General features: G+C 48.9%; 1 protein-coding gene across 1 annotated transcript; it reads right to left on the bottom strand.

Annotated features, from left to right (window-relative positions):
* Positions 1-1,613: 1,613 nt before the first annotated feature.
* On the bottom strand, positions 1,614-14,549 carry NT5DC4 (5'-nucleotidase domain containing 4). The gene is given in 18 exon segments (XM_049856351.1): positions 1,614-1,664; positions 3,485-3,560; positions 8,652-8,712; positions 9,099-9,150; positions 9,759-9,929; positions 10,042-10,109; positions 10,330-10,436; positions 11,268-11,300; positions 11,707-11,790; positions 12,056-12,110; positions 12,293-12,374; positions 12,377-12,381; positions 12,684-12,741; positions 12,859-12,950; positions 13,133-13,228; positions 13,305-13,422; positions 13,525-13,598; positions 14,503-14,549. Coding segments are annotated over 18 exon segments (1,296 nt in total). The 3' UTR covers positions 1,614-1,647.
* Between the last annotated feature and the right edge of the window lie 11,869 nt (positions 14,550-26,418).

Here is a 26,418-nt window from a genome sequence, read left to right as displayed (position 1 = left end):
TAAAGGGGCACACCAGCCCAGGGGCAAGGACTAGAAGGCAGGAGGGGACAGGAAAGCTGGTAATAAGGAATCCAAGGTTGTGGGGTTGTTAACCAATGTCATAAAGCAATATGTGTACTAACCATTTGATGAGAAGCTAGTTTGTTCCATAAGTCTTCACCTGAAGTGCAATAAAAATAAAAATAAATAAAAAAGCAAGGAAATCACTTTGAGGACTGATCCAAGGCATGGTGTTTTCAATAGCCTCACACACATGCAAAAGCTGGACAGTGAATAAGGAAGATTAAAGAAGAATTGATGCCTTTGAATTATGGTGTTGGCAAAGACTATTGAATATATCATGGACTGTCAGAAGAACGAACAAACTTGTCTTGGAAGAAGTACAGCCAGAATGCTTCTTAGAAGCAAGGATGGTGAGACTTCATCTCATGTTCTTTGGGCATGTTATCAGGAGGGACCAGTCCCTGTAGAAAGACATCATGTTTGGTAGAGGGTCAGCGAAAAATAGGAAGAGCCTCAGTGAGATGGATCGACACAGTGGCTGCAACAATGGGCTGAAACATAACGATTGTGAAGATGGCACAGGACCAGGCAGCATTTCATTCTGTTGTTCATAGGGTTGCTATGAGTTGGAATCAATTCAAGGGCACCTAACAAAAACAGCTTTATTTTAAAACTTACCTTTGTGCTTGAATGAAAAAGATACTTTAACATAATTTGGAGTCTCAATCACACATGTTGGGAAATAGAAACTTGAACCCCAAAAATGGACACATCCCCAATTGCAGTTGAACATGTTTGCCCAAGTGAACCCAAATTATTTTGCAGATACCTAATTTTTAGTGTATTACCAATAAAAACTTTTTTTGATTAAAACACACACGCACACACATACACAAGAAACCCTTCTGGATCACAACAGAACATTATACAATATAGTGCTGAAAGATTACCCCAAAATATCAACGACCATGAAGATGGTGCCGGACCGGACAGCATTTCATTCTGTTATATATAAGGTCACCACAAGTCGGAGCAACTAACAACGAGCCCTTGAATAAGAATCTAGTGTTTAAAGACACGAGGACTACCTGTTCTTTGCCTGGAGAACCTGCCCTTGCAGACTCTGGGGCTTGGAAGTTTCTGAAACGTACAGGGGCGTAAAAGATGACCGTGCACTCTCTGAACAGGCAGCCTGTTATCCCTTAGTTATCCTCAGATATCTCAAACGTTTCAATTGTTCAGACACAGAAAACAAAGTTAATTGCATTGCCAGGCATATTCTTTCAAGGTTTTGCTTCATCATTTCAGACGTGTAAATATATACATTCTAAACCAAAAACATTACCATCGAGTGGCTTCTGACTCATGGCGACACCATGCGTTACAGAGTGGAACTGCTCCATAAGGCTGTAATCTTTATGGAAGCAGATCTCTAAGCCTTTCTTCCATGGTGTTGCTGGGGGGGTTTGAACCGCCAATCTTTAGGTTAGTAGTCGAGTGCAAACCATTCGTGCCACCCGGGGACCTATATTCATTCTAAGCCTACATATAATGCCAGCTGATCCCACTAACCTGCAAGAAGTGAACTGTCGGAGTGGATTAAAGTCAGTGACATCAGAACAACGAAGGGCCAGGGCTTTAACATCACAGAGAAGCTCCTACTAAAATGAAGAATCAAGTTTTTAAATCATAGGTATGACTTTTTACGTGTTTTAATGCATTTATACATCAAATGCAAAGACTTTTGGGCTATTTCATTTAATGTCTTCCATAGCGACCTGGAATGAAAGAACAGCTAATGAGATCATCTATAGCCAACCAGGTATTACTGTTATACTAGTAATAGAATCAAAAATGCACTAAAGTACTATTTAAAAAAAAAAAGTCTAGAAATGAGACTGGATGTGCAACAGGATGCAGCTCGTGGGAACTGGGTAAAATAATTCCAAACGCCTCAAAGGCCATGGGGGATGCCCTCTAGAGTGAGAGCAATACTCTTTCTTGCTCCCTAAAACAAATGCTCTGGGGATCCAAACTTAGGAGACTTCGGTATGGTTGGGTTTTTTCCCCGTGTTTTTTTTTTTGTTATTTGAAGTATATCTCAACTAGAAGATGGCCCGTGGTGCCAGCCTATGTCCTGGTTCAGCTGGCCTCGATGTAGCCTGCTTGTCTCTCCCTTGGCCCTTGGCCTCCAAGAAACGAAGAAACTCTTCGCAGGCTCACACAGTGAAGCTCATGGAGTGAAGCTCAGACAGTGATGCTCAGCCAGGGGTAGAAAATGTATCAGGATGCCCTAAACTGAGGTTGGATGAGGATGAAGGAAAGGGGAGGGGATCAAACCACACACATCCCTGAGAGCCACCATTGCACGAAAGTGTGTCTGTCTGGTGGGTTGTGGGGGGAAATAATTGCAAACCACTGACTAAAGGTAATGAATGTGCTTGAATGTTGAGCTTCTCCCAAGCAAGGATAAAGTAGCTTAGGATTCAGTTTATTGCTGGGCATGTAGGAAGCACTCTATAAACACTGATACCACCCAGCTAACGGGAACCTACAGAATGGACATGTCCAAAAGCCAGCCCCAGGGAAGCCAGGGTAGAAACAGGAAGCCTCACCCACGGTTTGTGGATGCAGGACCAGTCTGGGAGTCGAGGCTGCACCCATGAAAGCTGGAGTGTTAGCTCAAGAGAGATCTAGAGTAGGGCCCCTATTCATGGTATTTTCATAAAGGCCTCAGCCTTGGCTGGGGAGAACATGTGCTCTGCAGCGACTCCCAGGGTAGAGATAGCTTGTGATATGGATCAGCCCACGGTGGTCTGTAAGCGTGCAGGGCACCGACTCAGCTAGCCAACCCCTGATGTGAGAATCCGGGAGTCTGGGATCTTATATCCAGTGGTTCTCGGCACTAAAGTACCCAATCCCCCCATTTTCAAAGCAAATATTTAATTTCTCATTTTCTATCCTGAACTGAAATTTATAGATAATATAGTAAGTGTCTCAGTAATTTTAAAGTCAATATAATGCCCTAGATATAACCAGTTGCCTTCAAGCCAACTCTGATTCATGGCAACCCCATGTATACAGAGTAGAACTGCCCCGTAGGGTTTTCAAGGCTGTGACCTTTTGGAAGCAGATCACCAGGCCTGCCTTCTGAGGTGTCTCTGGGTGGGTTTGAACCACCAACCTTTCAGTTAGTAGTTGAGTCCTTAATCATTTGCGCCACCCAGGGACTCCAAATATAAAGGGGAGGTAAAAAGTAATAGTATGTATTTCTACGTAAGTACTCGAATGGCCACACTTGAAGACAAAAAAAAAAAAAAAAAGCCCCACAATTTTCCAAAATGCTTCCTAGGGTTTTTATCTCCCCGTTAGGAACCTCTGTCTTAGCCCAGTGGTAGCCCCAAGCTGCTGAGCTCCTGGGCTGCAGCATGAGGGCTCCACTCAGCAGTGGGGACAGCACCACCACCTCCCGGAAACTCACCCTGTGGCTGCAAGAGTGGAGGTTGGAGGCGGTTCAGACTGGTGCGGTCTTGCTCCACGAGGGATTCATGCGGCATCTGCAGGGACAAAGGCAGATGGAGACAGGGTCGCTCCACCAGTGGTAAGACCTTCAGGGATTCCTCAGTCATGCAGGGACGCCTCACCCCCAAGCTTCCAGGTTCCTTCTGCAGAAGAGGGAGCCCACCCGAGAGGGTCAACAGGGGAAGGAAGGCAGATGGACTTCTCTTCCCCAGAACTCACAGGCCAGCACAGTTGGGCACAGGTCAGATTTCTTTAAAGGCTTCACTTGTTGCTTATGGGTAATTTTTCTTCACCTGACTGGTCTCTACTTTAGTCATGATGTCTAACGACACCAATGGCTGTCTCAGGCTCCTAGCCTGGCCTTTGGCCCTGCCTGTCTAAAAGCCCAGGGATGAGATGAGGCAGTGTGGTGAGCACTCGGTTCCCCTGAGCCTGCGGGCTGCAATGTCGAGAACAGAGAGCCTCCCCTGCAGCTGGGCAGTCCTGGGCTCCACTCCCAGCTCTTCAGCCTGCTAGCGGTATGACAGCAAGTTAAAATGAGGATAATAAAGCCTACTTTGCTTGGGTGCTAAGCAAAAGGTTGGAGGTTCGAGTCCACCCAGAGATGCCTCAGAAGAAAGGCCTGGTGGTCTGTGTCTGAAAAATCAACCATCAAAAACCCTTTGGAGCACATTTCTACTCTGACATACATGGGGTCACCATGCATCAGTGTCAACTTGGTGGCAACTGGTTTGGTTTTTGTTTTGTTTTGTTAGGAAACCCTGGTGGCGTAGTGGTTAAGTGCTACAGTCCCTATGAGTCGGAATCGACTCAGCTGCACTGGGTTTGGGTTTTTTGGGATTTTTTTGTTTTGTTTTGTCGCTAGGTTCTTTTGAGAATCAAGTATAATCAGTGAAAATCACCCAGGCCAGCCCAGTGCAGGAAGCATAGCAGATACGTATGAACGGTTTTTCCTCTTTGGAACATCTAGAAGGCAGCAGACGGTGGCGGGGCAAGCAGGGGGCAAGAAGCCCCGAAGCACTAGTTTCAAGTCCAGATCCTTAACTTAGTCTTGACATCTCATAAAATGGCAATTAGGAAGATGCTTCGCTGGGAGACCTGGCACGTGCGTGCCCAGGGAGGCCTGCGCTGCTGGGGGCCACGGCTCTGCTGAACTTCCCCCTGCGGCCATGGCTGCCTCCACTTCCTTGCTCCTGCTCTTAACCAAGGGACATCCCTGGGTCTCAGAGGAAGACCAGCCAAAGCGCTTGCTGTATCATCTGCTGCTTCCTCTGCCTCCTCTGGAGTCACTGAGGGCAGGAGGACTGTAGCCTTCTTTCTTGCAACTGGTATAATTTGTGATGGTGTTGTTGTTAGCTGCCATCAACGACTCATGGCGACCCCACACACAATGAACAGAATGCTGCCTCCTGCACCATCCCCATAATCAGGTGCAGATCAGACTGTTGTGATCCATAGGGTTTTCATTGGCTGATTTTCAGAAGTAGATCGCCAGGCCTTTCTTCCTAGTCCATTTTAGTCTGGAAGCTCTGCTGAAACCTGTTGTGCATCATAGCAACACTCAAGCCTCCACTGACCGATGGGTGGTGGCTGTGCTTGAGGTGCACTGATTCAGGAGTGGAGCTGGGTCTCCCACATGGAAGGTGAGAATTCTACCACTGAAGCACCACTGCCTCCAGTACCACTTCTACAAGGACATACAACGAGATAACGTGGTCTCACCTCAGCTCAAAGCAGGAGCTAAGGTTGGGCATGGGGAAGCGCTTCCCCAGCACGGGTGTCTTATCCACACTTCCTTAGCTCACATCATGCATTTTTTAAGGTGCAGATAGCTATCTACAAGGTTTTGACCCACTTGTGTCTAGGAGATTGGGTCTGGTGGCCTGGAAAGCTGCTGGCAGGGCTGGGAACCAGCGGGCCCTTCTGGGGCGGGGGATAGGGACGTGAGGGAGGTCCTGTGGGATGCACCAGCTCCGGGGCCGCCCGGAACAGTGAGCTCAGTGGGTAATGCAGGAAGCTGAGGCAGGTGCTGGTGTACAGGTCGGCGTAGCGCATCAGCTGGCTGGCAAAGAGTGTCTGGCGGAAGCCACAGCACAACAGGCTCCCCATGGCGCTGTAGCACAGGTCCAGCTCCCGGGTGACCTTCTGGCCGGGTGGGAACATGCTGAATGGAGACCGCACCCCACCCCTGGACCTGCACCCCTAACAGCACTGACCACCCACCGTGAGGACCAGCCTATCCTGCTGGGACCGCACCCAGCTCTGCCCTCACCTGCTCCATCCCTGAATGACCCTCCCTGGGTCTCTCACCTGGGGACAATGAGGCCTTCGCCCAACCGCTGACTTTAGGGAAGGTTAGGGAAGGAGATGTTTTCTTTAAACACAGAGGCTGCTGCACACACGTGCTTTTGGATGTGGGATGGCTCTCGGTTTGCCGTGAGACCCTCCCCAGCTTCCTGCCCAGTTACCTGCCTGGCCCTGGAGAGGGAGCACTTACCTTCTGATTCTCCCCCAGACAGTTTGAAAGGCCCACACCCATCCCTACTCCTCCCCTCTAGCAGTCTCCACCCCAACACCAGGCCCAGCTTCAAGAACCTGGATAATTGATCAGGACGTTTACTCCAGGGTCATCGAGAGCATGCTGTCCCTTCTCTGAGCCTCAGTTTTCTCATCTGTAATACTAGGGTAACAACCTCTGCCCGCCCAGCTCACAGGGCTATGAGGAGGATTAAATGGCTGCACAGGGGCTTGTAATCTGCAAAGGGCTCTGCCAAGATCCTTCACTACGGGCCCCAGCTGGGCCTGTGACTCCCGAGCAGGAACAGGGGCAGATTGTTCAATAGGCAAGGTAAGCACAGTGCTTACCTTGCGTACCAGATCATCTGTGGTGAACAATTTCACATGTTTTTTACCACATCAAAGATTCTGCTACTGGGTATGGCTGGCACCTCTCTCTCCCAGCCCCACAGCACCTTCCTACAGAAGCAAACCCTCCTTTTAAATTTACAATCCCTAATCCAACAGACACAAAATAATAAATGTTGGAGAGGTTATAGAGAGACTGGACACTTATACACTGCTGGTGGGAATGTAAAATGGTACAACTACTCTGGGAATCAATTTGGTGCTTCCTTAAAAAGCTAGAAATAGAACTACCATACGACCCAGCGATCCCACTCCTTGGAATATAAAAAAAGAAAAAAAAACCACATATATCCTAGAGAAATAAGAGCCTTTACACGAACCCATATTCATTGCAGCACTGTTTACAATAGCAAAAAGATAGAAGCAACCAAGGTGCCCATCAACAGATGAATGGATAAATAAATTATGGTATATTCACACAATGGAATACTACACATCGATAAAGAACAGTGATGAATCTGTGAAACATTTCAGAATATGGAGGAATCTGGAAGGCATTATGCTGAGTGAAATTAGTCAGTTGCAAAGGGACAAATATTGTATAAGACCACTATTATAAGAAGTCGAGAAATAGTTTAAACAGAGAAGAAAATATTCTTTGATGATTACAAGGCGGGGAGGGAGGAGAGGTGGGAGAGTGGTATTCACTAATTAGATATTAGATAAGAACTACTTTAGGTGACAGGAAAGACAACACACAATACAGGCGAGGTCAGCACAACTGGACTAAACCAAAAGTAAAGAAGTTTTCTGAATAAACCAAATTCTTCAAAAGCCAGCGTAGCAGAGGCGGAGGTTTGGGGACCATGGTTTCAGGGGACATCTAGGTCAATTGGCATAAAAAAAGATCTATTAAGAAAACATTCTACATCCCACTTTGGAGAGTGGCATCTGGGGTCTTAAACACTAGCAAGCAGCCATCTAAGATGCATCAATTTGTCTCAACCCACCTGGAGCAAAGGAGAAGGAAGAACACCAAAGACACAAGGTAATTATGACCCCAAGAGACAGAAAGGGCCACACAAACCAGAGACTACATCAGCCTGAGACCAGAAGAACTAGATGGTGCCTGGCTACAACTGATGACTGTCCTAACAGGGAATGCAACAGAGAATCCCTGAGGGAGCAGGAGAGCAGTGGGATGCAGACCTCAGATTCTCGTTAAAAGACCAGACTTAATGGTGTGACTGAGACTAGAAGGACCCCAGAGGTCGTGGACCCCAGACCTTCTGTTAGCCCAAGACAAGAACCATTCCCAAAGCCAATTCTTCAGGCAAGGATTGAACTGCACTATGGAATAGAAAATTATATTGGTGCAGAGTGAGCTTCTTGGATCAAGTAGACACATGAGGCTATGTGGGCAGCTCCTGTCTGGAGGGGAGATGAGAGGGCACAGGGGGTGAGAAGCTGACTGAATGGACACAAAAATAGAGAATGGAGGGAAGGAGTGTGCGGTCTTATTAGGGGGAGAGCAACTAGGAGTATATAGCAAGGTGTATATAAATTTTTGTATGAGAGACTGACTCGATTTTTAAACTTCCACTTAAAGCACAATAAAAGTTAAAAAAAAAAAATTTATAATCCCTGACAGTGGCAGAAGACCCAATAAGCAGAGGTAAGCATGGGCTTACTTGTGCTTACTAATCTGTAGTGAACAATTTCACATCTTTGATGTGGTGAAACCCATGTGAAATTGTTCACTACAGATGATCTGGTAAGCAAGGTAACCACTGTGCTTTCCTTGCTTATTGAATAATATGCCCCTCCATAGGAATCTCCCAGATTTAGTGGCTGGTCAGTAACACCCAAGGGAATTTTTTTCTTTCTCCTCTCTTTCCAGAACCCTCTGGCTCTAAATCCCATCTTGTCAGGACTCTTAGAGTCTGGGGCTCGCCCTCCAGCCAGAGGGCTGACTCGTCAGTCACGTGAGGACCCAGCTGGGCAGGTAGTCACTTCTCAAGAGGGCTTAATGGTGGAGATGGCAGGGCAAGAGCCAGGTCCTACATATCACCCCACGGCTGAGCCTCCTCGCAAATACACTGCTCTCATGTGGAACTCCGGCCAGCAGGGGGCGCTGGCTGACAAGGCCAGGTTGGGGAGACTCAGTTAAAGGACTTAGGGCAAGGCAAGTCTGGGCAGCACCCCCCACCCCCACCGCCCCTGATCTTTTCCCCTTCTCACACCTCATTGTCTGCTCTAACCCGAATCTCCCTCTTGGTGGAGTTGATGACTTGCAGTCCACAACCACTCCCATCCATGTGCCTGGTACAAAAAGGGCCACATGACCCAGGAAGAGAGGATCCAGGCCTCCAAGAGCCAGGGATCTTGTGGCAAGGGGGCATTTCATGGCTTCCAGTGGGAGTGCTGGTCTGATCCCGCACGGGCTGGGTGTGTGCACGTGTGAGATGGTAGGGTCCTGAAAACATGTGTGCTAGGCTAGGAGGGGCCACAGGTCACAGAGTGTGAGCAGTCCCCGGGGGGGCAGTGGGGCCCCAAGTCCAGTTTACTAGGGGAGCCCACCCCAAAACAGACCCTGGTGATTTCCTGATGACCTTCGCCAGGCCCTTGATGCCAAGCCTGGACATGGGCCACCACCCCTCCATCCCTCTGACCCTCCCCAGGCAGCGGCTGCAGGCCAGGGCTCTCACTGGTGCAGGTCGGCCAAGCGCATGTCCAGCCTCTGCAGCAACTCCAACTGCTCTGGAAAAGGCACAGGGCACAGCAGGAGTGAGGGACTGCTGGGTCACCCATAGCCTGCCCTCCTCCTCCTTAGTCAGCCCTAGACCCAGCTGCGCCCACGCAAAGCAGGGACAGTCTAGACCCTGTGGGTCAGGGGAGGAAGCCATTCAGGGAGTCAGGTCACCTTTCCAAGGTCATTCAGCCATGATTCGAACCCAGCTGTTAGAATAAACCCTGAATTGGCTGGGCTCACAGCAACCGCTAATCCTGAAGATTGCTTCAAGTCATTGCTGGATCAGGGATTTTGTACCTCGGAGTGGGTGGGGTGGGTAGGGTGAGGAAGGAGACTCCTCTGGAATCTTCCAGTGCATGGCATGCCACAGGGCCCTGAAGTCAGGAGACTGGGATCTGAGTCCCAGCTGTGTCCCTACTGGCACTGTGACTTTGGGCAAGTCCCTGAAACTATAAAATAGATCTTCCCTCATGAGGTGACAGTGCTTCATAAGCCAGAGTGGGCGGGATTATCATGGCCACTATTAACCCCAAAAGGAAAGGGAGGCAGTGACGATGGGGCAGAACTCTGCACCGGTGGCCGTGCCCCTCCTCCTGTCCTGACCCCCACAGCTCACCCTTCTCCTGGACCCAGATGCCCAGCTCCCGGGACAGCTCAGGAACCACCAGGCAAGTCCGCCAGCCCTGCCGCTTCTTGGACTTGAGGATGTCCCCAAAGATGTGGTCCCCAATGTACAGAATGTCCTTCCCCCGCACCCCGAGCAGCTCGCACACCACGTCAGATGAGCCTGCCTCACCAAGGGAAGAGAGACACTCGCAGCCCCTCCCTGTCCTGGCTGGGCAGGTTAGGGACCCGGAGGGGGCGCCATGGAGGGACAGGGCGTGGGGTGGACTGGGTACCTCCAGAGTAGACAGCACAGTGTTGGTGAGGCCCAGTATAGGTGCCCACGCGGAGCTTCCCCAAGTCCTGGGGAGGGGGGCAGAGGGGCGTCCTGAAGTCAGGAGAACCTTGTCTTCTATCCCTGGTAGAGGGCTGGGGCTGGATGCAGCAGGGGTAACTGTGGGAGAGCAGGAGGAAGGAGGTGGCAGAGGCCCTGAAGAAGTCCCCCTTATCCCCTGCCACCAGGGACAGGCAGACCAGCAAAGCAGGCAACCTCCCAGAGCAGGCTCCCCTCCCTGCTACCCAGGGTCAGCACCCGCCTCAGCACCGTTCCCTCTGCAAAGAATCGGGGCTTCTGTGTGTCTACCACAATAAGGTCAAAGTAGGACCTCCAGGGTCTGGCTGAAGCCTCCGCCTGTGGGACAGGGCTGTGGGAACTTGTGCTGACTCGGGGCACACACACTTGGCCTGAAAAATCTGAGCCAGCTGCCTCCCCCTGCCTCCCCTGGCCAAGCCACCAGCCCAAGCTCCATGCAGCCCAGTGAAAGCCTGCCAGCTCCTGTGCCCAGGTCCTGCAGCCCAGCCGGCTGAGCCATCCCAGGCCCAGGAACCAGGAGTCTCACTGCCCCAGCATCCCCAGCTAAGCCAGGTACGTGATGGTTCTGGAAAGCTGCTTGGGGAGGTTGTGTTGGGTGCCATGTGTACCTGTCAGCCTCCAGGGCCACTCACAGGCACATAGTCAGAGGGACCCGGATGCACAGGGACATGGCTGCCATATGCCCCATGACACCTGGTAACCTCTGCTTCCCTGGCCTCAGCTGCCCATCCTCTGTCCTCTTCGCAACCCCTTCCCACCTTCTCCCAGTTCCTCCCCAAATGCCGGCTTGCCACTTTATGACTTTATATGAGGCCATAAGTGGTCATTTGTCCCCCAAGGCTCCTCCCGTGCCCTGGCTGAGGGAGTGGCCACTTTAAGCCTCTCATTCAGGGTGCTGACCCCCCACCCATCTGGGGAGATTCCAGCCAGGCCCACATGTGAAATGACCCTTCTCACCCACTTGTTCTTCCTCAAGGGGAGGGCTAGGCATGGGAGAGGCCAGAACAGAAAGGCATTCTATACTCCCACCCCCTGACCTGCTGCGACTCTTAGTACCATGGTGTGGCCCTGGCCCTCCCTGCCCTTTGCACAGCCTTTGGGGCCGCTGTGCTGCCCCCACCCCCAGCGGGCACACGGCTCCCAACTCACCTCGCCAACGTCAAACAGGTAGGTCATGATGGCCTGGCAAAGACAGGGCAGGGGTCAGGGCACCAGGCTTGGGCTGGGCCAGGGACCACTGCAGGCCTCTGCCCCTCATCCCATCACCCCCTTCACCCCATCACCCCCTTCACCCCATCACCCCCTTCACCCCATCACCCCCAGAGCATATTGCTATCTCTGCCCCCCACCCCATTGCCCCTAGGGCACATTGGGGACAACAGGTGCACAATGGCAGAGAAGTTGCTCAATGCGTTGAGACCCAAAAAGGCCAGGAAATGGAACCCAAGATGCCAGCCAGGTGGCGAGGGGTACAGGGTCTTGGCTCCTTCCCACCCCTTCCACAGTGCTTCGCTTTCCCCTAGGGCCAGGAAGGAGGCAGTTCTCTGGGCTCAGAGGCTGAGGGCCCCCACCTTCCACACATACTTACATCAGTGTAGCTGTAGCTGCTGTTGGTGGCCAGAAACACTTTCCCAACCTCCTTCATCTTACCCAGCAGGATGGGTATTCGCACCTGGGACAGAGGACAGAGTGACATCCAAGGGTGGACCTCCCTGAGCTGCCCTGGGGACCCATCCTCTGCTCTCAGCTTCCTAAAAGCCCAACCAGGCCTCAGTCTTTCAAAGCAGGTGAGCCCCAGGCCAGCCAGGAAAGCCCTGAGCAGTGCCAGGGTATAGAGCTCCGTCTAAGCCTTGAGAGAAGAGGCCTGCAGAGGGCCCTACTGCCCTAGGGAGCAGCAGGGCAGGGCCTGTCATGGCCCTGGGTCTACAGTCACTCACATCCTTCTCCACGTATTTCTCCAAGTCCTCCAGGGTCTTCTCCTTGAGACAGCCCCGCAGGAGGGGGCAGAGGGGTGCGTGTATGTGTGACCCCGTGCCCCATGCCTGTGTCCAGGATGGTGGGAGTGGCACTGGGGAGCCCAGACCATCAAAGTCCTCAGGAGAAGGGAACATGCTAAAGTGGCTGGTGGCACGGCCCAGGAGAGCCAAGGGTCCTGGGGCCCTGGACCACTCACCGACTCATGGACGTTATTCATGGCATCGGTCACATCCTGGAAGAGGCTTCGGAAGGACATGAAGAGGTTCCCGTGCTGATAGTGTCACAGCTGGGCCCCACCGAGGGGGCACAGGAAGAGCAACGAGGGGACCAGGGTGACCAGCAACCCTGGGGCTTATACCAGAGTGACCCCTCCAGCCACACTGGGAGGGGTGCCGCACTGTGCTGAGGGTCACCCCTTGGGGGCAGCACTGGTTTCTGGGTCAAGGGGACTCTCCCCTGCACTCCAGAGCCCCTTCCAACCCTACAGGAGGAAACTCTGCCCCTCAGTGGGGCCCTCACTTCCGGGTTTGGCCCCTGGACAGCTGCCCCCTACTGGTCACCCAGGGCTGGCCGGGAGTGGGGACGTACTTGGTGTAGCGGGAGCAGCTGGAAAAGAAGTCCACCAGGCAGGCATAGAGGTAAGTTTCTGAGGCGGAGATGTCGGTCAGTTGCCGGCCCTGGGGGCAAGGAAGCAGCCCCCCCCACCCCCCGGCCAGAGGTGGGGTCCTGAGGCTCCCCTGCCCCTGCCCTATCTGCGCCTCACCAGGCAGGTTGAAGAGCGTATTGAGGATGTGAAATCGCTGCACATCATCCCTCTGAATGAACTCGCTGGGGTAGAAGCTCCAGATCTCGGCCCTGGGGAGGGGTGGGCCGGGTGTAGCAATGCCCCCGCCAGCACCTCCCGAGGCCCTCCAGGCCCTGGCCGTTCCTTGCCGCCTCCAGCCATCCCTTTTCCCTCCTTTATCCAGCTTCCTCACTCCCTCTGTCCGTCCTAGCCTCTCTTCCTTGCTTCCCTCCACCACACCAGTGTCCCTTACTCAGAGAGGAGGGTGAAGCCCTGGGTGCCCAGTAGCACGTTCCCATGGGCGTCCACCTTCAGCAGGTTCCCATAGAGCGCGTCAAACACCAGCCCCCTGGGGAGGGAGCAGAGGCTGTAGGTGTGTGCTCAGGGTCAGTGACAGCCCCCATGCCCCCAGCCCAGCACTGCACCTGGTAGGGAAGGTAGGGTCGTAGGTGTAGCGCAGGATCTCGTGTGGGTACCTGATGGACACCAGGCGCTCCAGCAGCAGCTGGAAGGCTAATGCCTCATAGTCTGGAGACCTGTAGGCTGCGGGGAAGCCCAGGCAGATGGAGGCCCAGCTGGGGCCTGGCTTCCCACCCCACCCCACCCCCCCAGCCCCTAAACGCCCTGGGTTCCAGCTCTCTCTACCAGCCAGAGTGTAGTCCATGTCGAAGCCGAAGCAGCGAATCTTCCCCAGCGCCAGGCTGCGGTTCACAAAAATCCTGGGAATGGGAGGGGGATGTTGGAATTATTCCGCGCCCCCCCCCCAAAATCTAAGACCCAAGGAAGGGCAGGGGATGGGGTAGAAAGTCAGGAAAGCAGGCAGAGCACACCTCTGCCCATCATTTCTGAGTCTGAGTGTGTCTAAATGCTTGTGTGTGTGTGTCCGTGTGTGCAGCATATGTCCGTGTGTGCATGTGTTCATGGGTGAGCATGTGTGAATATGCGTGAGTGTGTGCGTGAGCATCCCGTGTGCATACACGTGAGGGTGTGTGAGTGTGTGAGCATCCTGTGTGCATACGTGTGAGGGTGTATGAGTGTGTGAGCATGTGAAAGGATGCGAGTGTGTGTTTCCTGTTTCCATGTGTGTAAGGGTTTTGTGAGTATATGAGCGTGTGAGCATTGTGTGTGCATGTGTGTGAACATTTATGAGTGTGTGAGTGCATGTGAGCATTCATGTGAGCGTGTGTGAAGAGTTGCCATGAGCCAGCAGCTTGCTGTCCCGCCACTTGGGAGTATGCCATGGGCATCCCTCTGTGTGCAAAGATGTGTGCGTGTCGGTGTGGGAGGGTGTCACCTTCCAAAGTGGGGTCACTGTGTGCAAGTTCAGAAGTGATGCATTTGTCACAATCGGACAGCACACACCACAGTGTCAGTAGGTGAGTGAGGGGAGAGGTCTTACGGCGGGGGGGTCTCCCTGTCAGAGCCAGTGGTTCCAGCTGACGGGTCACTGCCCACCTATAGACGAGTGTCTCCTGTGAGTGCAGGCATTTGTCTGTGTCTGGGGGTGTCACCGTGTATTTAAAGAAGTCACTCTCAGTGCTGCTGTGTCCTGTAGTGCATGTCATGAAACAGTGTATGTACAGGCTGAGGTCCTCCCGCCCCCACCTCAAGTGCCCATCTCACCACTGGTGCCAGTCCTGCTCCAGGCCGTGGGAGAAGACACTGGCCATCATCACCAGGAGTGAGGCTGGAGGCAATGGTCTCTCCTCCAGCCACCAACACACTATCAGTGGGGCCCAGCCACGCCTTTCCTCAGAAACTTCGGACAGCACTGACCCAGCTGACCCCACCCTAAGCCCCCATTGCCCACCACTTTGAGGGAGGAGTCAACCAGGACATTTTCTGATATCCCCTCCCTTCTTTAAGAGAGGAAGCAGTAACAATTGAGAGAGAGGAATTCATCTACGCTATGCCACCTCCATGTCTAGGGCTTACATAGCCAAGGACCTCAATCAACTGGAATGTAGCAGAGAACCCAGAATGAAGCAAACACAGCTCTTAAAAAGGGAGGATATCCAGAAGTTCATCCTTTAGCCAAGGATCAGACAGGTCTATGAAACAAACAATAACACACGTGAGGAATGTCCTTTAGTTCAATCATGTATAGGAGACCAAAAGGGTAACACCTGCCTGAAAGCAATGATGGAAGGGGCAGGAAAAATGGACAGATGAAAAGGGGGAATTGGGGTGTGGAAGGGGAGAGTGTTGAGTCTCAATCTGGGGGATTGCAACCTATGTTTACTATCTCATGGTCTAAGAGGCCAGAAGTCTGTGTGTAAACCTGTACATAGATCAAGAGGCAGTCATGTGAACAAAACAAGAGGATATTGTGTGAGGCAGGGCATTTGGGGGTTGGGGTCAGGGTGGGTGGCTCTAAGAGAAAGCTTTCTCTCTCCATCGGCTATGGGGGAAGGTCCTTGTCATGAATCTTCCCCTGGCCTAGGAAGCTTTCAGCGCAGGGACCCCAGGTCCAAAGGACACCCTCGCACTTCTTTCTTGGTGGCATGAGGCCCCTCTCCTCTCTGCTCAATTCTGTCTTTTATGTCTCAAAAGAGATTGACTCAAGATACAACCTAATCCTGTAGATTGAGTCCTGCCTCATTAACATCATTGTCTTTAATTCAGCCTCATTAACATCATAGAGGTTAGGATTTACCACACAGGATAAATGCATCAGATCACAAAATGGTGGACAACCACACAATACTGGGAATCATGGCGTAGCCAAGTTGGCACATATTTCTGGAAGAAATATGTATCAAAAAGCAGAGCACTCCCTGCTTATGTACAATCAAACACCTCATGGGATTTGGTTGCTTGATTCGGAGATTTAGGGTCATGGTTTCATGGAACATCCCAATTAATTGGCCTAATAACGTGTTTAGAGTTTCTGTTCTGCCTCCTAGTTCATTACGTAGTTCCCGGGATCTTAAAAGCTTGTGGGCAGCCATTCAAAGCACAACAATTGTTGTCTAATCCCTGGAACAACAGAAAAAGAGGGAGAGTCAGGAACAGGACAAGGAAGCAGAATCTGAAGCTACTTGCCTCCATGAACAACTGCCTCCTTTGCCATGAGACCAGAATGGATGGCACCTGGCTACAATTACTGAATATTTTGATTAAAAATTCTATAGAAGAATCCTGATCAAAAGGGGGAAAATGCAGAACAAAATTTTTATGGACTCCAACTCCAGACTTTCTGGAGCCATGGTGGCTGGATGAACCCCTGAAACTATTGCCCTGAGATAATCTTTAAACCTTAGACCAAAAATATCCCCTGAAGTCTTCTTAAAGCCAAACAATAGTTTAGCTTAACTAATAAAGAATGCCTGCCTTGAGCATTGTCTTCAGCTGGGTTGTCTAGAGAAACAAAACCAGTGAAATGTATATATATGTATACACACACACACACACACACTCACAGAGAGATTTGTCTCAAGCAACTGACTCATGGGGTTGTAGACATTGGCAAGTCCCAAGTCCGTGGGTCAGGTGTCGGTCTGGAGGCTTCTCCTGACTAACATAGCTGCAGGGGCTGATAAACCTAAGATTGGCAGGCAATACGGCAGGCCACTGGCTCAAGTCCCAAGAATCGGATGTCAGATGATGATGAGCCAGGTGCAAGATGCAGAGCAAGCAAAAGCCAGCAAGCTTTGCCAGAATATTCATATATTTTGGATGCAGGCCATGCCCCCAAGGAAACTCCCCTTACAACTGATTGGCTGATCAAATTGGATCACATCATGGAGGTGATTACATCGTTACATAACTGCCAAACCACTGAGACTCATGGCCCAGCCAAGTTGACACACAACCCTGACCACCACAAGCATTGCACTCTTTTAAGAACTATCTACATGGCATCAAACTGACAACAGCAACTCAAAAGATTATGTAGGAAGCTAAACGAAACGGGCAGTGAGCTTATGTTAACGAGGGAGGAAAAACTGAGAAAAGGAAGTGAAAATAGTTGCACAACTCAGAATGTAATCAATGTCACTGCATTGTACGTGTAGAAACTAGGGAATTGGTGCATGTTTTCTGTTTTCCTCTGTATATTCCCAACAACAAAATATATTAATTTTTTTTTAAAGCAGAGCCCTAGGGGGCCATTGAATATAGAGCTGTACGGCAGCGCCTGAGGGCCCACCCTACTGCCCATTCTTCCAGACCAGAGCCCCTGGCTAACTGCAGGCCCAGCCATAGAAGAACAGACTATCACAGGGCCCTCCCTGGCCCTGATCCTGTGCCACTGCTGGGGGCATGCCTGTGGAGCACACCTGTGAGACATACCTGTGGAGCACATCTGTGAGGCACACCTGTGGGACACACCTGTGAGACACACCTGTGAGGCACACCCGTGGGGCACACCTGTGAGGCATACCTGTGGGGCACACCTGTGAGGCACACCTGTGGGGCACACCTGCAGGGCACACAGCATTTTCAGAACTCCTTCAGGAAGAGGAGGTTTGCCACAATAATAATAAGTGAACACTTGCGTTGTTCTTACTGAGTACCAGGCACAGGTTGAAGCTGCTGTATACATATTCAAGCTATGTAACAGCCCCGTGAGGTAGGTCTACTGTTATTCCAGTTTCACAGATGGCAAAACTGAGGCACATAAGGGTTAAGTAACTGTCCTACTCTCACAGCTAATAAATGGCAGATCAGGGGTTAAAGGCAGCCTGGCACCAATGTCTGCATTCTTAACCACTAGGCAAAACCACCTCTGCCCATGGTCCTTTACGAGAGCCCCTAAACTTTTCAGCATCATAAAAGACAAAGAAAGCCTGAGGAAATGCCCCAGATTAAAGGAGACATGAGCACTGAATGCAATATCCCACCGCATACTGAATCCAGCCCTGCAGGACGCTACAGTGAACATTATTAGATCAACAAATAAAACTGGAATGTGGATGGTAGATTAGATAAAAGTACTATGTCAATGCAAATCTATGAAGCTGATAACCTCACTGTGGTAATATAAGAAAATGCCCCAATTCTTGGGAAATACTGAAGTATTTAAGATAAAGGTCAGGATGTTTGTAAATTCAAATTGTTTGGGAACAAAATTATGTGTATATACACACATACATACCTCTGTGTGTGTGTGCGTGTGTGTGTATGGGAATGGAGGATAAGTGAAAGGCAAATGGGGTAAAATAATAGGTTGTTGTTGTTGTTAGGTGCTGTCAAGTCGGTTCCTCTGTACAACAGAACAGAACACTGCATGGTCCTGTGCCATTCTTAAACAATCTTTGCTGCTTGAGCCCATTGTTGCAGTCACCGTGTCAATCCATCTCCTTGAGGGTTTTCCTCTTTTTTGCTGACCTTCTACTTTACCAAGCATGATGTCCTTCTCCAGGGACTGGTCCCTCCTGATAACTTGTCAGTAAGAGAGACGAAGTCTCGACATCCTTCCTTCTAATGAGCATCTTGGCTATACTTCTTCCATGACAAATTTGTTCGTTCTTCTGGCAGTCCATGGCACATTCAATATTCTTTGCCAACACAGTCTTTCAAATACATCAATTTTTCTTTGGTCTTCCTTATTCATTGTCCAGCTTTCATGTGCATATGGGATGACTGAGAATACCATGGCTTGGGTCAGGCACACTTTAGTCCTCAAAGTGACATCTTTGCTTTCTAAAAATTTAAAGTTTTTTTTTCCAGCAGATTTCCCCAATGCAATGCGTCTTTTGATTTCTGTTCTGCTGCTTCCATGGATGTTGATTGTGGATCCAAGTAATATGAAATCCTTGACAACTTCAATATTTTCTCCATTTATCATGATGTTGCTTATTGGTCCAGTTGTGAGGATTTTTGTTTTCTTTATATTGAAGTGTAATCCATACTGAAGGCTGTGGTCTTTGATATTCATCAGTAAGTGCTTCAAGTCCTCTTCACTTTCAGCAAGCAAGGTTGTGTCATCTGCATAATGCAGGTTGTTAATGAGTCTTCCTCCAATCCTGATGACCCGTTTTTCTTCATATAGTCCAGCTTCTTGGACTATTTGCTCAGCATACAGATTGAATAAGTATGGTGAAAGGATACAACCCTGACACACACCTTTCCTAATTTTAAACTGCTCAGTATCCCCTTCTTCTTTTCAAACTACTGCCTCTTGGTCTATGTATAGGTTCATGAGCACCATTAAGTGTTCTGGAATTCCTGTTCTTCGCAACGTTATCCATAATTTGTTATGATCCACACAGTCGAATGCCTTTGCGTTGCCAATAAAACACAAGTAAACACACTTCTGATATTCTCTGCTTTCAGCCAAGATCCATCTGACATCAACAATGATACTTCTCGTTCCAGCTCTTCTTCTGAAACCAGCCTGAATTTCTGGCAGTTCCCTGTAAATGTACTGCCGAAACCATTTTTGAATTATCTTCAGCAAAATTTTACTTTCATATGATATTAATGATATTGTTCAATAATTTCTGCATTCTGTTGGATCACTTTCTTTGGAATGGGCACAAATATGGATCTCTTCCAGTCTGTTGGTCAGGTAGGTATCTTCCAAATTCTTAGCATAGACAAGTGAGCACTTCCAGATTGTATCTGTTTGTTGAAACATTTCATTTTGGTATTCCGTCAACTCCTGGAGCCTTGTTTTTCACCAATGCCTTCAGTGCAGCTTGGACTTCTTCCTTCGGTACCATCAGTTCTTGATCATATGCTACCTCTTTAAATGGTTGAATGTCAGTCAATTCTTTTTTGGTATAGCAACTCTGTGTATTCCTTCCATCTTCTTTTGATGCCCCCTGTGTCGTTCAATATTTTCCCTGCAGGATCCTTCAATATTGCAACGCGAGGCTTGAATTTTTTCTTCAGTTCTGTCAGCTTGAGAAATGCCAAGTGTGCTGTTCCCTTTTGGTTTTCTAACTCCAGGTCTTTGCATATGTCATTATAATAATTTACTTTTTCTTCTTGAGCTGCCCTTTGAAATCTTCATCATTTTTTTCTTTCGCTTTAGCTACACTACGTTCAAGAGGAAGTTTCAGAGTCTCTTCTGACATACATTTTGGTCTTTTCTTTCTTTCCTGTCTTTTTAATGACCTTTTGCTTTTTTCATGTATGATGTACTTGATATCATCCCACAACTAGTCTGGCTTTTGGTCATTAGTGTTCAACGCGTCAAATCTGTTCTTGAGACGGTCTCTACATTCAGGTTGCACATACTCAAGGTTGTACTTTGGCTCTTGTGAACTTGTTTTAATTTTTTTCAGCTTGATGGTATGTTCTGCAGTCAGCCTCTGTTCTTGTTCTGACTGATAATATTGAGCTTCCCATCATCTCTTTCCACAGATGTAGTCGATTTGATTCCTGTGTATTCTATCTGGCAAGATCCACTTGTATAGTCGCCATTTATGTCGTTGGGGGAAAAAAAGGTATTTGCAATAAATAAGCCATTGGTCTTGCAAAATTCTATCTTGCGATCTCTGGCATTACTTCCATCACCAAGGCCATATTTTCTAACTGCTAATCCTTTGATTCTCACTTTCATGTCCTAATTACCAGTAATTATCAGTGTATCTTGATTACATGTTTGATCAGTTAAGGACTTCAGAAATTGGTAAAAACTGTCAGTGTCTTCATCTTTGGCCTTAGTGGTTGGTGCATAAATTTGAATAATAGTCGTATTAACTCGTCTTCCTTGTAAGCGTATGGATGTTATCCCATCACTGACAGCGTTGTACTTCAAGACAGATCTTGAAATGTTCTTTTTGATGATAAATGCGACATCATTCCTCTTCAATTTGTCATTCCTGGCATAGTAATTGTCCAATTTAAAATGGCCAATACCAATCCATTTTAGCTCACTAATGCTTAGGATATTGATGTTTATGCATTCCATTTCATTTTTCACTACTTCCAATTTTCCCTCATACATTACATGTTCTAAATTTTAATGGATATTTGTAACTGCTTCTTCTCACTTTGAGTCATGCCACATCAGAAAATGAAGGTTGCAAAAACCTGGCTCCATCTACGTCATTAAGGTCAACTCTACTTTGAGGAGGCAGCTGGTCCCCAGTCGTATTTTGAGTGCCTTCCAACCTGAGAGGCTCATCTTCCAGCATTATATCAAACAATGTTCCACTGCTATTCATAAGGTTTTCACTGGCCAATTTTTTCAGAAGTAGACCATCAGGTCCATCTTCCCAGTCTGTCTTAGTCTGGAAGATCCACTGAAACTGTCCACCAAGGGTGACCCTGCTGGTATTTGAAATACCAGTGGCATAGCTTTCAGCATCATAGCAACAAGTAAGCCACTACAGTACAACAAACTGACAGACAAGTGTTGGAAAATAATAGGTACATCTTAGCAAAGGGGATAAGAATGTTCTTTATACTGTTTTTGATTTTTGAAGCTTTTTGTAAACTTGAAATTATTTCCAGATAAAATTTTTTTTTTAACTCGATGGCCTCGTGCCCCAAGACTCCTACATTACCATCCTGAAGCTCTTCCTCTTCCCTCCCACCTTCTTCTGAGCTCTCAGCTTGGAGCGTCTCACCTATCGAGTGGAGGAGGTGGGACAAGGACCAACCCAGACAGCATTCTTCTGATTCTCACACCTAGACTGTGTCTGTTTAAAAGTGTTAAGGCCAAGCATGTGATGTTGTTGTTCCCTGTGGCTGCCTGGAGCTCAGAGAGGTCGCCAGATTAGGGTACCCAGCCAGGCAGGGCCAGTCAGGGGGTACATGTCACCCCCACACTGTGCCTGCCACCTACAGTTGCAGGTATCAGTTCAGATCACCACAGCTTGTCCATTGCAGCCTTAACAATAGGACCTGGGCTGTGCGGTAGCTTGTCCATTCCCTTGAACTTGAAGAAACCCTCTCAAGGCAACCACAAGCTTTTCTCTAGACAGGGGCTTCCTCGCACATGCACAAGATGCAAGGGGGCTGAGAGCCAGGGCTGGAGAGGCTTTTTAACAGAGGGGAGTCTTGGATGAGGTCCTTAAGAAAATATAAGGTTTTTATCAGTTTAGAGGGGAGAGGAATTTCAGGTAGCCAGCAATGAGCCCAGTGTAAAGGGCAGAAAGGAGACTGGGCACAGGGGACAGCAGAGAATGTGAGCTGCCTCTGGGGCAAGGGCCATAGCAGCTTAGCCTGGGTCCTGGCCACAGCAGTCTTCTCCCCTCTCATGTGGTTGCCCTGTGAAAAAGCATGTCCTGGGTGCATGGGGTGGGGTTGTGGCCACAGGGTAGACTCCAATTGGTGGGAACAGCCTGGGGCTGTGTCAAGGCTGTTGGGTACCATGGCCCAGATACAATTTGCTCCACCCAGGGCAAAGGCCAGCCCACTCCTTCAGTGGGGGATTATGGAAGGAGAAATTGAGGTGAGAAGTTAGGAAAGTTTCAATAACGTATCTCTCTTTCCATCTAAACAAGTTGCTGGAAAATTGCTGGGAGTTTCTGGTGTGTGTGTGAGTGCAGGTGAGCATGGGTGTGACTATAGGTATACATTGTGTGAATGTGTGTGCATGTGTGAGTGTGTGTACTCACGAGTGTGTATGTAAGTGTGAATGTGGATATCAGTATGTGTGAGTGTAAGCATGTGTGCCTGTGGGTGGGTGTGTGAGAGTGTGTGTGTGAGCATGTGCGCATGTGGGTGAGTGTGTGTGTGGGCTCATGTGCATGTGGGTGGGGGTGTGTGTGTAAGTGTGGGCTTGTGTGCCTCTGGGTGGGTGTGGGAGAGTGTGTGAGTGTGAGCATATGTGCATGTGAGTGTGAGCATGTGCCTGTGGGTGAGTGTGTGGTGTGTGGCTTGTCGGGAGGAGGGCAGGACAGACGGTGTGCCAGTCCCTGCCTGACCTCTGAGCTGGGGCTGAAGCAGGTGGGAGCCCGTAGCCCCTGGGAGGGGACACCAGCAGGTGGGGGGGCACAGAAATGCAGCCCACACAGCGCACTTGACCTGTACTACAAGAGCACAGGGAGGGGCAGAGGAGGGGGCCAAGGACCCCCCATGCACCATCTGTGCTCTCTGGGGTTCCTCTTTTAGGTGACATTGGCCCCTGAGAAGGCAAGGCCTCATTGACCCCTAGACTGTAAAGCCGGCAGAGTCCTTGGCTCAGCAGCTGTGCAGCCTGGCAGGCCAGGAATCATTCCATCACAGGATCACAGAGGTGGAGTAGTGTAAGAGACACAGGAGACGATTCTGTTCTGTCCTTAAAGGTGCTTTATTGGGCAGAGGGTGGTGAGCTGTGGGACAGCCCGAGGCCAGGTCTGGGCAGGGGGGAAGGCATCCGGGGGGACTCAAACCCTCTGTAACTCTGCTGGAGGCCAAGCTGGAAGAGGGCTCAAGAACAAAAGTCAAGGGGCTATCTCTCCCCCTGCAGAGACCCACCACTGCCCTCACTGCCACCAGCACACTACTCCAGGGTCTGGGCAAGATGAGAACAGGACAGAGCAGAACATCCCAGGGCAAAGGTAAGTTGCTCAGGAGTCAGATAGTGTGGATTCCAATCAGAGGGGGTCCTTCAAATGTCACTGGTACAGCAGTCAGTCAATCAGAAACGTGTGTTCACGAAACGTCTGCCTCCTGTCAAGCCTGCGCTAGAAGCTGGGTTCAAAAGATGAATGCACTGTGTTACTTGCCATTAAGGAGCTCACAGCCTAATGAGGGAGAGAGACAACACATGTAAGCAGAAGACTGAAAAGATAAACATGTGCCTTTGAGAGCCCAGAGGAGGCCAGGGAAGTCTTCCAGAAGGAGGAAGACTTAGGGGATGAGTCAAAATCAATCAGGCAAGGGATACTATGAACAGTGTTGAGAAACAGTGTGGCTGGTGTGCAGGAATCACAAGCAATTGACCCTGGCTAGAGAGGAAGCACAAGGCTGGGAAGGCCAATGAACACAAGAGGTTAGCTGGGTCACACTGTGGCTAGCCTAACAGGTTGTACTAACTTTGTCTTGTAGGTTATGAGTCACATTTGAAGGGTCCTAATACAGTCGCTAAGAAGCACTAGTGGTGCAGTGGTTAAGCACTGGGCTACTAACCAAAAGGTCGGCAGTTAGAATCCATGGGAGAAAGATGGGGCAGTCTGCTTCCATAAAGATTGATCAAAAAACCAAACCCATCGGGAGGCAGAGCTAAGATGGTGGAATAGACAGACGCTTCCAGTGAGCCCTCTTTACAACAAAAAAATAATTTTTTTTTTTTTTTGGTAAACAAAGACCCTAAAAAACAAGTGAAATGAGTATATTTATGACAAGCTGGGAGCACTGAGCTTCAAAGGCAAGCTTAGAAAATGAACTGAGGGGCAGGGGGAGGAAGAGACCATTCAGAAGCAGAGAGGAGCTACCGGACCTGAATCGCGGGGAACCCTCAGGCACCATTTCCGGAGCTGCAGCGGCGGGCCAGTACTAGCGTTCAGCTGCAGTTTCCTCAGGGAGAAGCAGCCAGCCGCACAGCCTACTCACACCTCCGAACCCAGAGAAGAACGGTGCTGTCTGTAAAAGCTAAGTACTTAAGTATATTTTACCGCGCCTCCTCACCCCCAAGCCGGCTTCATCGGCTGAATTCCCTGGGCCTGAGATAGGCACCGTTGAGCACCTAGAGCCATCCTCCTGGCCTTGGGGAAGGAAAAAATTTACAATTGGGGGAAAAGATAATTTGCTAGCTCCACTAACTGGGGGAGCTCAGGACAGAAGCAGCTCCTATCCAGGCATAAACTGTCCAGGGACTTTGAGCACCTTTCCCTTCTGCATGGACCTGTGTGGGCCTATTTCGGGACAATAGGCCCTTGTTGGCAGACTCCAACCATTTCAGCTGTGCGGTAGAGAGGTGGGTGTTTGATGTTTGACATTGCTTTGTATATTAAACAAGGTCCTCACCTACCCACATCAGGGACCTAAGAACTGGTAGCTCCACTCAGGTCACCCAGAGACCTGCAACAGGGGTCCAAAGATAACTGGTACCTCCCAGTCCTTACAACCAAAAACTTTCAGTGCCCATGGTCCATCTGCAGAACCCATCACCTGCAGTCTGTAGGGAACAGGAATGCACTTTCCTCAGAGACACTTCGGGGTTGGTTCTCAGTCCTCTGCCTTGTTTAGAGCGCGACCCCCTGCTGCAATCAGATACCAGTATATATACCAATGACCCCTGCCCCTCTAAGACTGTAGGACAGAGCCTGTACCACACACTTGATGATCAGCTACCTGGAAACCTGGGCTGAATTCATACAAGAAAACTGAATGGATTCCTAGACTGATATACCTGATAACAGCTCTAGCCAGCTGGGGACACGACACCAGAGCTCCAAATGCAAAAATAATCAAGCTAGCTCACTCAAGCAACCCATAGGGATATACCAAAATGAAACAAAGCCAGAAGCTATGACACACACACACAAAAAAAAAAAGCAAGCATAAACTAATACAATGATCTATAGATTTTTGGAGACAAGAGTCAATATCAAGTCACATAAAGAAACAGAACATGATCGCCTCAACAGGCTCTCAAAATAAAGAATCCAGGGATCTTCTAGATGAAAGTGCATTCCTGGAATTTCCAGAGCCAGAATACAAAAGTTTAATATACAGAACCCTTCAAAACATCAAGAAGGAAATGAGGCAATATGCAGAACAAGCCAAGGAACACACAGATAAAGCAACTCAAGAAATTAGAAAGACTATTCAGGAACATAATAAAAAGTTTAATAAGCTGGAAAAATCCATAGAAAATAATCAGAAATTCAGAAGATTAACAATAAAATTACAGAAGTAGACAACTCAGTAGAAAGTCAGAGGAGCAGAATTGAGCAAGTACAAGCTAGAATTTCTGAACTCAAAGATAAATCACTTGGCACTAATATATTCGAAGAAAAATCAGATGAAACAATTTTTAAAAATTAAGAAATCTTAAGAATCATGTAGGACTCTATCAAGAGAAATAACCTACAAGTGATTGAAGTACCAGAACAGGGAGGGATAACAGAAAATACAGAGAGAATTGTTGAAGACTTGTTGGTGGAAAACTTCCCTGATATCATGAAAGATGAGAAGATATCTATCCAAGATGCTCATAGAACTGCACATGAAGTAGCTCGTAAAAGAAAGTCACCAAGACATATTATAATCAAACTTGCCAAAAACAAAGATAAAGAGAGAATTATAAGAGCGGCGAGGGATAAATGAAAAGTCACGTACAAAGGAGAGCCAATAAGAATGAGCTTGGACTACTAGGCAGAAACCATGCAGGCAAGAAGACAATGGGATGACATATTTAAAAAATTGAAGGAAAAAAATTGCCTGCCAAGAATCATATATCCAGCAAAACTGTCTCTTAAAGATGAAATCAAGACATTTCCAGATAAGCACAAGTTTAGGGAATTCATAAAAACCAAACCAAAACTACAAGAAATACTAAAAGGGAGTTCTTTGGTTAGAAAATCAATAATATCAGGTATCAACCCAAGACTAGAACACTGGGCAGAGCAATCAGAAGTCAACCCAGACAGGGAAATCCAAAAAAACAAAGTAAGATTATTAAAAAAAGATCAAAACAGCAATGTTATTACA

The sequence above is a fragment of the Elephas maximus genome, chromosome 17 (genome assembly GCF_024166365.1).
Source record: "Elephas maximus indicus isolate mEleMax1 chromosome 17, mEleMax1 primary haplotype, whole genome shotgun sequence".
NCBI classification, from domain to species: domain Eukaryota; kingdom Metazoa; phylum Chordata; class Mammalia; order Proboscidea; family Elephantidae; genus Elephas; species Elephas maximus.
Note: the sequence above shows the minus strand (reverse complement) of the source record. Positions and strands in the feature narration are given on the sequence as shown.